Source organism: Piliocolobus tephrosceles, chromosome 10 (genome assembly GCF_002776525.5).
Source record: "Piliocolobus tephrosceles isolate RC106 chromosome 10, ASM277652v3, whole genome shotgun sequence".
NCBI classification, from domain to species: domain Eukaryota; kingdom Metazoa; phylum Chordata; class Mammalia; order Primates; family Cercopithecidae; genus Piliocolobus; species Piliocolobus tephrosceles.
In genome coordinates, this window is record NC_045443.1 from 129,345,745 (window position 1) to 129,358,917 (window position 13,173).

Below are 13,173 nucleotides of genomic sequence, written 5' to 3' on the forward strand. Positions count from 1 at the left end.
GGGTTCAAGTGATTCTCTTGCCTCAGCCTCCTGAGTAGCTGGTATTACAGGCGTCCACCACTACGCCAGGCTAATTTTTGTATTTTTAGTAGAGACGGGGTTTCACCATGTTGGCCAGGCTGGTCTTAAACTCCTGACCTCAGGTTACCCACCGGTCTTGGCCTCCCAGAGTGCTGGGATTACGGGCCTGAACCACTGCGCAGGCCTATACTTAACTACTGCCAGGTTTTTAAAAATTGGTTTGTTTAAATTCTGATGGGTCCTGGAAGTAAGCCTACCAGGACCTTGATTCACAGGGTGGTATGCTGATTGTGTGAAAGATTCACGGGGTGGTGTGCTGGGGGGTCTTTTGTTTTATTTGTGTAAGTGAAGTTTCCCATGCTAATTTCTCTCAAATGTGTCAAGTTGCAAGACAGGAGAACTCTTTGACACTGGTTTGGATTCCCTGCTCTGCACATACATCACCGGTGCCACACTCTGCACAAACTTCATGTGGCACCGGTGAGCATGTGTGCAGAGTGGGCGTGAAGGGGGCGGCGCGGGTGAGCGTGTGCGAAGAGGGCCGGTGGGTATGTGTGAAGAGGGCCGGCAGATGTGTGTGAAGAGGGCGGCGCGGGTGACTGTGTGTGAAGAGGGCGGCGCAGGTGCGTGTGTGTGAAGAGGGCGGTGCGGGTGACTGTGTGTGAAGAGGGCGGCGCGGGTGACTGTGTGTGAAGAGGGCGGCGCAGGTGCGTGTGTGTGAAGAGGGCGGTGCGGGTGACTGTGTGTGAAGAGGGCGGCGCGGGTGTGTGAAGAGGGCGGGGCGGGTGTGTGAAGAGGGCGGCGCGGGTGCAGACCGTTTCCTCTCCAGCCTCCTTCCGGAAGTCACTATTAAACCAAAGGCCTTCCTGGTGAGGAGCCAGTTTTTCAGAAAGCAGGTTAACATTTCTGGAAGCAGAAATTAAAAATGTAAAAACATTTAAGAGTCACAGAATTTACATCTTGGTGAAAACCATTTTTTAAAAACAAAACAGTGGCCAGCCTATGGGAGGCTGGGGGCCCCGTTACACCTCGGGTTGTTGCTGAGCACTGACTCTCTCGGTTTCTGTAGCGCGGCACTGACTGTGCTGGTCTAGTTTTTCTTCTGGAATTGCTGTTAGCTCTTAACGTTTCCATGGGAAAAATACAGATGCCTTGGGCGCTCTATGGGCTTTTTAAGTATAATTTTACACATTTGCGTCTCTGAATATATCCTAAAAACAATATGCTTTATTTATTTGTTTGTTTGTTTGTTTATTTAGAGATGGAGTTTTTGCTCTTGTTTCCCAGGCTGGTCTGCAATGGCGCGATCTCAGCTCACTGCAACCTCTGCCTCCCAGGGTTCAAGCGATTCTCCTGCCTCAGCCTCACAAGTAGCTGGGATTACAGGTGTGCGCCACCACGCCCGGCTAATTTTGTTTTTTTAGTAGAGATGGGGTTTTACCATGTTGTCCAGGCTGGTCTCTCTCTCCTGACTTCAGGTGATCCATCCATCTCGGCCTCCCACAGTGCTGGGGTTGCAGACGTAAGCCACCACGCCCAGCCTGCTTTCCTTATTTTTACCCCAGCCAACACTTAAAGTTTGACAGGCATTTACACTGACTTCTCTGCAGTGAAATTGGATTTGACTCTATGACAAATCAGTTTGATCTTTCACTCTGCATTTTTGCGAGTGGTTTAAATGTTTCATCACTTCATACCCTTACACACACAAAAAAGAAACCTTGCTATTTTCTAATCAAATGAACAGTTTTGCTAACATATCTTCAATTTCTGAAGGCTCCCAGGAGCTTATATATTAAAGCTTTTTAAAAATTTCTCATTTGAGGCTAGGCACAATGGCTCACACCTATAATTCCAGTGCTTTAGGAAGCCGAGATGAGAGGATTACTCTGAGGCCTGGAGTTCGAGACAAGCTTTGGCAACATAGTGAAGACCTATCTCTACAAAATTTTTTTGGCCAGATCTCAGCTCACTGCAAGCTCCTCCTCCCGGGTTTAAGCCATTCTCCTGCCTCAGCCTCCCGAGTATACAAAATATTTTTTAAAATTAGGCAGGCGTGGCAGTGCATGCTTCAAACTCCTGAGCTCAAGCGTAGAGTCTGATGTGGGGGGATTGCTTGCACTGAGCTCAGGAGTTTGAGGCTGCAGTGAGCTACGATCACACCACTGCACTCCAGCCTGGATGACAGAGCAAGACCCTGCCTCTAAATGCAATTAAGTGAAGATTAAAATAAAAAATTTCCCACTTGAAAATGGTTCTTATGACATTATATAGCTGAAGACAGGCATAAACAAGCCCTCCTAGTAACCATATTCAGTAAAATTCTTCCCAGTTTTCCTTTTCTACAGGCTCAAAAGAAAGCATAATTCCTTCCTAAATCCCAAGCCTTGGGGACCGATCATTGTAAGAGCTGTTCACAGTGTTTCTTTAGTGTAAGAAATTAGCTCAGCTTTCATGTGGGGAGTTTTTGCAAACACAGCGATGCGGCATCTGATATTTCCGGGGCTCCTACCATTCACTTCCAAGGACAGATGATGCCGTGGCCGCCAGCTCTTCCCACCTCACACTTGGAATTTCAGGTTTCTAGGCTGTGTATCCTTTTTGGTCACTCGACTATAGGAGAAAAGGTCATTTTACATATTACTTGAGTGATTTGTTTTAGAATAGATTTAGAGTTACATATTCTTGAATAATTTACTTTAGAATAGCTTTAGTTGCATATTACTTTATATAAAAATATATCTTTATATTATTTTTATGTATTCATTGCTGACAAGTCCAAGAAACCAAACCCTACTCATTTGTTTGTAACTTTCAGTTAAAAGAAAAAATTAAGGTAAAAATTACCTGAGTGTGGTTTCTACTGTGATGGTAGGCTACCAATTTTAATTCGACCTACATTTAAAATAGTTTACAGTGTCAACAGAGCAAAGTGTTTTCAGAACACCCAAATTTTTAATTAATCTCCATGGCTGAGGAGGTAGTATCTACATACTTTTAGTTAATTTTAGTTAAATAACTGATTAAAAAGCATTCGATTTTGCAACTGAGACAAAATATGAAGGCAAAGTGCAAGTTTATTATAAAATGAAAATAAGAGTATTATAAAACAAAACCTTCCAGATGTTGGATTGTTGAGCAAGTTCTACCGTGGGTGCTGGCCCCTGGCAGTTGTTCCCCTCCACAGGGCCAAGGGCATGGCTGGGTGCAGAGACCAGCAGTGCCGTGGGTTCTGGAGTCCGAGGACATGAGTTAAACAAGCTAGTCAAGCCCCAGATGCTTGGGAGGCAGAGGCAGGAGGATCCCTTGAGCCCAGGAGTTTGAATCTAGCCTGATCGACATGTTCTCTATGACAAAAGAAGAAGAAGAAGCAGCTGATGGTTTCTCACCATAACCTTTTCTTATGGAATTCTGCCTCAGTTCTTCTGGGAATAGGGAGTGTGTGTTTTTTTGAGTAGGATTGCATTTTTCTAAACTGGCTGCAAACCTGCGTCCTCCATCCAAGCTCTGCCAGCAATAATCATTTCCAGGGATCCAAGTGGCCTTAAAAATGCAAGTTAGAAATGGGAGGGGTGGTGGTCTCCTCAGTCATATGAATTATTGGAGTATAAAAGATAACTAAATTTTAACCAAAGTATTGAAAGTGTTAATGCTGCTGTTGTCAGATAGAATAAACTGTTAACAAACACAGCCTCCACTCAGAATGGATCAGACTTGTCACCTGGGCCTGAACAGACCTAATTGATCATTTTTAATGACTGCTGCCAGCCCACAGTAGAATACCACAGTTGTTAATATTTCTAATTGTGGTAGGATGCTATATGGAATATATTTTTTGTATATATTAAATTACTAAAGTTCTATGTAAAATACAGAAAGTTAAGATTAGAAAGCCTTCTTACAGCACAATGAATATTTATTTAATGGCTATACTGTTCCTGTGGTTGAAGTCCTATTTATTTAGTATGTCTAAGTTATAGGTGACTTTGGATCTCCAAAGGCAAATTAGTCATGTAAAAATCTTTAGTTTTGGGAAATCACTATGTTACTTCTCAAAAAGTATACTAGTTATGACCAGGTAGTATTTAGTGTCTTTTATATCAACACTGAGGTTGGCACAGTGACTCACGCCTATAATCGCATCTCTGTGGGAGGCCGATGCAGGTGGATCACCTGAGGTCAAGAGTTTAAGACCCCCTGGCCAACATGGTAAAAGCCCACCACTACTAAAAATACAAAAAACCAGGTGTGGTGGTGGGCGCCTGTAATCCCAGCTACTCGGGAGGCTGAGGCAGGAGAATCTCTTGAACCCAGGAGGTGGAGGTTGCAGTGAGCCAAGATCGTGTCATTGCACTCCAGCATGGGCAACAGAGCAAGACTCCGTCTTAAAAAAAGATTAAAATACTTTTGTTGTCTTGTTTTCTGTTTTCATTTATATTTTGATATCGTATCTGGTTCTCTATCTTAATGGAATGAAGAGGTACTCCTGCAGTTCATTTACAACCTAAAATTAAATTTTAATAAGTATCAGCTTGAAACTAGGTTTATTTTTAAAACTTTTGCTAAGATGGTCTCTTGTGTTCATTTACTTATCTGAATACACTTCAGAGTTAGCCTGGGCTTCTGGGAGTTCTAGATAGATCTCTGCATGTTATCATTTGAAGATATCTTCTAGTGTAGAGACCTATATGATAAAAATATATTTCTGGCTGGGTGCGGTGGCTAACGCCTGCAATCCCAGCACTTTGGGAGGCCGAGGCGAGCAGATCACAAGGTCAAGAGATCGAGACCATCCTGGCGAACACTGTGAAACCCTGCCTCTACTAAAAATACGAAAAATTAGCCAGGTGTGGCAGCGTGTACCTGTAGTCCCAGCTACTCAGGAGGCTGAGGCAGGAGAATGGCATGAACCCGGGAGGTGGAGCTTATAGTGAGCCGAGATTGCGCCACTGCACTCCAGCCTGGGTGACAGAACGAGACTCTGTCTCAAAAAATATATATAATATATATATATATATATATATATATATATATTTCTTTGTAGAAATTAGCTCCCTAAATACTTGGGGTTGGTGAAGGAGACTGGGGATGGATTTGGAAGACTTTTCTTAGGAGTCTTGTTTAGCATTCAGAAGGGACTCAGGCGACATTGGGTTTCCACTTTAGGTTGAAAGTTGTGGCTCCTCATTGCCCTTTTTACCCACGATAAACTGCATGGCAAATCAGTCAACACGATGACTCATCTCCTAATCCTGCTCCTTAAAGGAGGAAACCAGATGCTTGCAGTTTGGCGAGTGGTAGTGTTGATCATGCTGAGGTGAGGACTGTTTTCCCATCACTTGCAAAGTGAATCAAAGTGAATCATAGCCAGACACAGATAAGACCAGAGGGTGTCTGCACTGCGCAGTCCAGGAAGGAGGGGAGCTGCAGCGGCTGTCACTGGGCTGGGGACACGAGGAGGAATTGCATGTGAAATCAGATCCAGTTTCAACTTGAGGAAAATTAAGCCCCGGGAGCTGCTGGTAGAGCCCAGACCTTGCTGCTGAGTCATCTGCAGAGATTATTCCAGGAGCTGCTGGAAGTTCCAGCTGTGGCAGAGCCAGACCCTTGCTGCTAAGTCATCTGCACAGATTATTCCGTGACTGAAATGCCGTGGGTAAGGACGCGAATGGAGGAAGTGGAGTAGATGAAATGGTTACATGTTGGAGAAAAGAGGCTACTTATAAATATGACCACTCTCATTCAGATAAAATTTCTGGAGTTTTATCATTGAAAAAAGTCTCATTATGTTTCTATTTGAAAGCAAACCATTATGCTTTTTTAAGAAAAAAAAAAAAAAACTGAGTCACGTTATGCTTGAAAGTGTTTAATTCAGACCATTTCATCTTTAAGAAGGCCTCTGGTCACATTATATGGATAATTTGCTTATAAAATGGAATTCCTGTTTCTTGCACTATGTTGTGGTATCAATGTGAGAAGCCTAATTAGCAGAATAAAAAGCATTAAAGCTTCTTTAGCTAAAGTCAAACTTAGAGCATTGTCTAATGGTATGTTGTAACCCCCTCGTTCTGAGATGGGCGTTTTCCCCGATAACTTGAAAATCTACTGGTAACAGCCACTTCCCTTTAAAGAAGTCGATTACTAATAGCCACTACAAAATGGTATTGTATTTCAAACTTATGAATTTGCAGGCCTTACGAACTAACTTATTTTTCCTGATTATTGAGTTTATTGTAGAATTCTACGTGTAAGCATTCCCTAGCCACTATAGCTTTGAATAAGCAGAGGTTTTTTCAGAGTTCTGGTAGCGCCCAGCCCAGCATCTTTTATTCTGAATGTGAAGTGTGTGCCTCCGTGTCCCAGAGCCTCAGCCTCCCCAGGGATGCTGCACGCAGAGCCCTGTCAGAGCAGCGTGTCGGTGACAGCGGCAGCCCAGCCAGGAAGTTAACAGGCAGCCTCAGCCACCAGCAGATTTGACTCCGCGAGTTCTTTTGAGGGAAAACCTGGTAAAATGTCAAGGTGTCTAACTAACCTCGCCTTTATCATCTGTTCTGTAAATCTTAGGAAAGGTCTGGGAAAAAAATCAAAACCATTCTGTCAGTTAAAGGATAGCCACTCCTGGCTCTCCAGGATGCCAGGGGCTGAGTGGTCCCAAGCTGATCTGCAGAAGTATAGCCTGTGACGTGTACGGTTTATTGTCATGAAAATGATTCAATGTAGAACTTCAAATGACAAAATCAGACCACTCTTCTTTGTATTGTTTTGCATGAGTTGTCATGGAAACAAAATGGAAATAAATGGAGTTTTTTTTTTTTTCAGTTTTGTGCTCATTGCAGGTCTTCCCAAAATAGTAGCTTTCCTGAATGAACAAAGAACTAAAACGAAGGTCCCAACTCATCGCTACGGGGCCTCCACTAAGGAGCATCACCCCGGAGGGGTGCGGGTCTCGGTCCTCGTGGCCGTGTGTGCGTTGTGTCACCACAGGAGAGGAATGAGTCCTTTCCAGGCACATGAGGAGGAGGAGGAGTCAGTGTTCATGGGTGGCTTTGCATCTGTGAAATCTCATAAACTTGAGTTAGCCGAAACTGTCGTAAGACTGGCATTTCCGAATTGGATCGAAAGTTTCAGGCTTCGCGCCAGTGCCCCACAGCCTGTTCCTGAGTGTCTGGTGCCGAGAGGCTGTAAGATTAGTGTGAACAGGAGAAATTTCCAGGTAGGCCTCTAGCATCGTTACCGTTGAGTTTCTTCTTGCCGGTGTTCAGACAGGTAGACCTGAGTCGCTAGAGTCTGATTTGCCTTTTCTTACCTCATGCTGGTGGAAACGTCAGTGAGCTGCAATGTATAGGGAGATAAAATGGTCACAGGCAGGAGGAAGGAAGAGAAAGCGGCAGCCTGAGGTGGTCGTAGATTGCATACTCAGACCGTGGCTTGTGAGGAATTGGTTGCCACTGACCATTTGAAGCAGCTCCAGCCTCCACGCCAGTTGTATATTGGTTAAAAGTTTATCCTTGGTGTGATAAGTGTGTGGAACGGGAGAGAGACCTTCTCTGCCTCTGAGATGGGATTCGAGGTTTCAGTTCGTTGTCGGTAGAGGAGTGGAGCTTGGCAGGGGTTCTCTGAAGCCTCAGGGTGTACACAGGCACCATCCTGAGGAGCAGCCTCTGCAGACAGGGCCTGATCTCTGCCAAGGCAGTCGGAAGCATGACACGTCCCGCCAGCCAGGCCGCAGAACTGAACGCTGCCTCCTCCTCTGTCCAGGTCCCGCTCCCGGTCCCCTCGGAGGAGAGCCCACTCCCCTGAGAGACGGAGAGAAGAGAGGAGTGTGCCCACTGCCTACCGCGTGAGCAGCAGCCCTGGGGCCAGCAGGAAGCGGACCCGCTCCAGGTAGGCCACTGGGTGTGCGCACAGGTGCCAGATGCGGGCCAGGTTTACCTGGGCGGAAAGGGCGTCTGAAGGTCGGGTGTCTGTGAGCAGAGCTGTGGGTGACCAGAGGGAGGTGCTGAGTCCCTCCCCGTGGCGTGGCCGTCCCTGCTGACACTTGATCACACTGAGCTCCTGTGTCTGGTGGGCGGGGCTCACTTACCCCCCGGGGCTCTGCACGGCCTGGCCTCGTGTCCAGCTTTCCACTGTGCTGGTACCTTGACTGGGTCCACATGCAGCTGCTGCCCCTCTACCTGCTGGTGGAGAGGACAGGAAGGCACAAACATAAGGAAAATGCAAGCTTCCGGTCCCAAAGCCTCCTGGTCTCAAGGACAGTCACCGTAGTTGCCTGGGTGCTGTGTGACTGTGACCACGGCCCAGGCTGGAGCTCCCAGGAGAGGCCACAGAGTCCTGTTGGGGCCTAGAGGGCAAGGAGCATCCATCCCTTACCTCTTGACCACTAAGGAGAACCTGTCTTGGTTGGAGCAGGAGATGGAGGGAGGTTGGCATTCATGTTTATCAAGCAGAAGCCCCAGCCGTGGTACCTGGCAGGGCCTCTGACAGCCCAGGGTGCCACGGGCTCACCTCTCAGTGCCTGGCACTCAGTAGAGGTTCCACCTTTCACTTCAGGAAATACATCCACCATCTGTCCTCTCGCCCCGGCTTCCGGTAGCTGTGGACGGCCACCGCCATTGGTGCCGCCAGTGACTACCCTCTCGACCGTGAGGGTGCCATCTCACGAGCACCTCCTCTGGTTCTCACCCACTGATGTCACCACCCAGTGCCTTGCATGGGCCAGCCCTGCATTTCCACTCTTTCCAAGCACAAGGAGCTTGTTTTGTGTCCCCACGTGGAGTTCGTGCAGCTTCCTGGCTGTGTGGGTGGACTGTGTCTGCGTCTGGAGCCACACACAGAAGGATGGAGCGTTGCACGTCGTAGCCTTGAGTTTCTGAACACGGTTCTGCTAAGTGCACGGGGGTCAAGACACTCAGGGTCCCAGAGCCTTCCAGAGGACGAGCCTTCCATTGCCAGGATCACTGACACACGGGGACCCTCCTGCTCCTGGGACAGATGGCCCCAGCCATCACCCACACTGCCCAGCCACAAGGCACACACTAGGCAGAGAGCTGCAGCAGGTCCTCCCCACAGCACCCTGGGCAAGAAAATGCTGCTGCAGTTGGCCTAGTACCACAGTTCCCTCCGTTGACAAGATACGATTTTTTCTTAAAACAGAAAAATTAGCAAAAGAACTGTAAAGCAGATAGATACTAGCAAATGTTTCATGTACAACTGGCTCTGTTTATAAATTACATTTTGTTCCTTAGTAATCCTACACTGAGCATTCATGTCTACTCTCATACAATCTGATGAAAATTAAAATGTTAGAATCCATCCCTTAAACAAGTAATTTCACGTCAGAAATTCACCATCACCTTTGGTATATGTGAAGGGCATGGTTAGAAATTAATTCCTTCTGTCTCAACAGAAGAGGCCTTTCACATTAACCTTTGCTTTAAGAGAGATCTTGTGGGAGCAAGTAGTGATCGTATCTGTAAGTAGCAGCGTCCTGACGGCCAGCCAGCACACTCAGACGCCTGACTCGCGTGAGCTGCTCACATTCTCACCGAGCGCTAACAGGTCACACAAGAGAAGCAAAGGGTTAGACTCAGTGCAGAGCTGAGCCCTGAGCTGCCCTGCCCAGATAGACGGAATTAAACCTGCAAACCTAACTCTGTGGAGTGTTAAACTGTGATTCACTAGGAACTCAATAGAGGTGAATACGTGGGTAATTACTGGTCAGTTTTGTAGTCTTAATTATAAGCCCCCAGTTAGTCTATAAATCCAGAATATGGATTTGGTTTTGTTTTCTTTGGGGGGTGTTTTATTTTTTGAGACAGGGTTTCACTCTGTTCTCCAGGCTGGAGTGCAGTGGTGTAATCACAGCTTCTGCTTCCTGGGCTCAAGCCATCCTCCCACCTCAGCCTCCTGAGTAGCTGGGACCACAGGCTCTCACCACCATGCCTGGCTGGCTGCTCTCAAGCTCCTGGCCTCAAGTGATCAACCTGCCTCAACCTTCAGAAGTGTTGGGATTGCAGGCATGAGCCACCGTGCCTGGTACAGAATGTGTTCTATTAGCAATCATATGAATGCTACAGCCAGGCTGTGTCCCTATCTCAGAGTGGGCGTCCACTTCCTTGCCGTGGTGCCGTGCACATCATCAGCTACCGAGTTGCTGTCACTTTAATGCTGGGACAGCACCAGACCAGACCCGGGGACATGCCCACTATCCAGATTTGAATTTTTTTCTTTTTATTTGAGATAGGGTCTCACTGCCATTGCCCAGGCTGGAGATTGCCCAGGCTGGAGATTGCCCAGGCTAGAGTGCAGTGGCATGATCTCAGCTCACTGCGGCCTCAACCTCCTGGGTTCAACTGATCCTCCCACCTCAGCCTCCTGTGTAGCTGGAACTACAGGCACATGGAACCATGCCCAGCTAATTTTTTGTATTTTTGGTAGAGACAAGGTTTTGCCATGTTGCCCAGGATGGTCTCAAAATCCTGAGCTCAAGCAATCTGCCTGCCTCAGCCTCCCAAAGTGCTGGCATAAACCACTGTGCCCGGCCCTGATGGGTCATTTCTGTAAACTGATGATAGCCTGATTCTTTCACTGACTTCTTTGAAAATGTTTTTAACTTACAGGAAAGTGTTTAAAATAGTACAGGCCGGGCGCGGTGGCTCAAGCCTGTAATCCCAGCACTTTGGGAGGCCGAGACGGGCGGATCACGAGGTCAGGAGATCGAGACCATCCTGGCTAACACGGTGAAACCCGTCTCTACTAAAAAATACAAAAAACTAGCCGGGCGAGATGGCGGGCGCCTGTAGTCTCAGCTACTCGGGAGGCTGAGGCAGGAGAATGGCGTAAACCCAGGAGGCGGAGCTTGCAGTGAGCCGAGATCGCGCCACTGCACTCCAGTCTGGGCGACAGAGCGAGACTCCGTCTCAAAAAAAATAAAAAATAAAAAAAATAAAATAAAATAAAATAGTACAATGGGGCCGGGCTCAGTAGCTCACACCTATAATCCCAGCACTTCAAGGCCAAGATAGGAGGATCACTTGAGCTCAGGAGTTGGAGGCTATAGTATGCACTGTGATCGTGCCTGTGAATAGCCACTGCACCCCCTACCTGACCAACAGAGTGAAACCGTCTCTTTCAAAAACAGTTGTACGATAAACACCCATATGCATAAAATCTGTAGCTCAGTTCCTCAAGAGCTGACATTTTGCCACATTTGCTTTCTCTCTCACCCCTTCCCATTGCACCCATCCCATCCACTCCCATCCCTCCCTCCTTTGTTCGTGTGTGTATTTCGTGACCTTCACATTCCTGACAATGCCAGGCCAGCTCTTCTATAGATGGTCCCACAATCGGGCTTCGTCTTGCTGTGCCCCGTGGCTGGGTTCAGGGCGAGTGTTTTGGCTGCACAGGCGACATTGCCTAGCTTCCCATTGCACTACCGATCAGGAGACACAGGAGTGTCCACTCGTCCGTCCCATCATTCATGATGCTGAGTTTGATCACTGATTAAGGCTGCATCTGCCCCTTCGTCTCCCCACCAGCGAGGAATCCAGGAGGTGACACTGTGAAGCAGCACGGCTCTGCTGCTCCCAGCAGCTCTCTCCTCATTTGTCTCAGCACACATCAGGCAGGGTGGCCCCTGCCTGAATCAGCTCTTACACTGCTGACTGCAAAATAGTGACTTTCTCCCGCTATTCTTCCTTCTGTGTTGATTAGCTGAAGACCCTGCCCCTTTGTTTCAATCTCACCATGGACTCAGGAGCATTTTTGGTTTTGATTTTTGATTTGTTGTGTGATAATCCCATTGCTATTATTATTCTATTAGATGGTGACATTGTCTCCGATTTGGCCAGTGGCAACCCTTTCAAGTCAGTTCTGTTCTTTTGACACCTCCCATAGTTCTTTGTGTTCTTGCTTTTGGTACAGGATATTCCAGGTTTACTGGGCGTTTTCTCTGTTCCAGCCCTGGAATCTGCCATTTCTTCAAGGACCTCTGGTTCCTTTTAGTGAATATTTGGAAAACCAGATGTGGACGTATTGAGGAATTTTTAGGAGTAAAATTTTAGGAGTAAAATTTGGTACTGTGTGGATATATATAAAACAACATTCGTGAAAGTTACTTTGAGTACGTCACAGAAGTGTTTTTCAGCCAGGCACAATGGCGGGCACCTACAGCTGCAGCTACTTGGAGGACTGAGTGGATCGCTTGAGCCTGGGAGTTCACACCAGGGCTTTTCACAAGAATATTGACCAAATCTTACAGTAGCACACTTCAACAAGATGTCCCAGTTATCTTATTGTAGCAAATACAATGAATGATTAGTTACAGGTTTTTCCCATTGAGTTTCTAGTACTTAACACTGCACGAGGCACATGGACGGCTCTTTGTTGAGTGAGTGAATGGGAGTTTACTGCTGCAGTAAAGATCTTTCTTTATACATGAAATGTTAATTCAAGGTAGACTTTGCTAACTGAAGGATGCATAACTTAATTCCCGAGAGCAACCACTAAAAACAAAAAATGTAGCTAAAAAGCCAATAGAAGATATAAAGTAGGATTCTAGATGCTTTCTTAAATTCATGAAACAGCAGAAAAGGGCAGGTGGGGGAAAGAACAAATGGGACACATAGAAAAGATTGTAGGCTTAAAACCATTGTAAAATAATTACATTATATGTAAGAAGACTAAAGACTAGTCAAAAGGCAATGATTGTAGAGTGGATTACAGAGCAAGACCTGGCCTGGCGCAGTGGCTCACACCTGTAATCCCAGCACTTTGGGAGGCCGAGTGCACTTTGACCAGCCTGGCCAACATGGCAAAACCCCGTGTCTACTAAAAATATAAAAATTAGGCCGGGCGCGGTGGCTCAAGCCTGTAATCCCAGCACCTTGGGAGGCCGAGACGGGCGGATCACGAGGTCAGGAGATCGAGACCATCCTGGCGAACACGGTGAAACCCCGTCTCTACTAAAAAAAATACAAAAAAAACTAGCCGGGCGAGGTGGCGGGCGCTTGTAGTCCCAGCTACTCAGGAGGCTGAGGCAGGAGAATGGCGGGAACCCGGGAGGCGGAGCTTGCAGGGAGCTGAGATCCGGCCACTGCACTCCAGCCTGGGCGACAGAGCCAGACTCCGTCTCAAAAAAAAAAAAAAAAAAAA

The 13,173-nt window shown here is 47.0% G+C and overlaps 1 protein-coding gene across 6 annotated transcripts in view; it reads left to right on the plus strand.

Moving 5' to 3' along the window:
• The window catches only part of SFSWAP (splicing factor SWAP), an 87,827-nt gene that overhangs the window by 66,452 nt on the left and 8,202 nt on the right, over positions 1 to 13,173 (plus strand). For 5 of the 6 annotated variants that reach the window (XM_023196777.2, XM_023196778.2, XM_023196779.2 and 2 more), the window contains one exon: positions 7,780 to 7,905. In XM_023196777.2, coding sequence (XP_023052545.1) covers positions 7,780 to 7,905 — 126 coding nt within the window. Of the gene's footprint in view, positions 1 to 7,779; positions 7,906 to 8,571; positions 9,901 to 13,173 lie in introns of those variants that run through there. The other variant, XM_023196780.3, reaches the window with a different exon arrangement.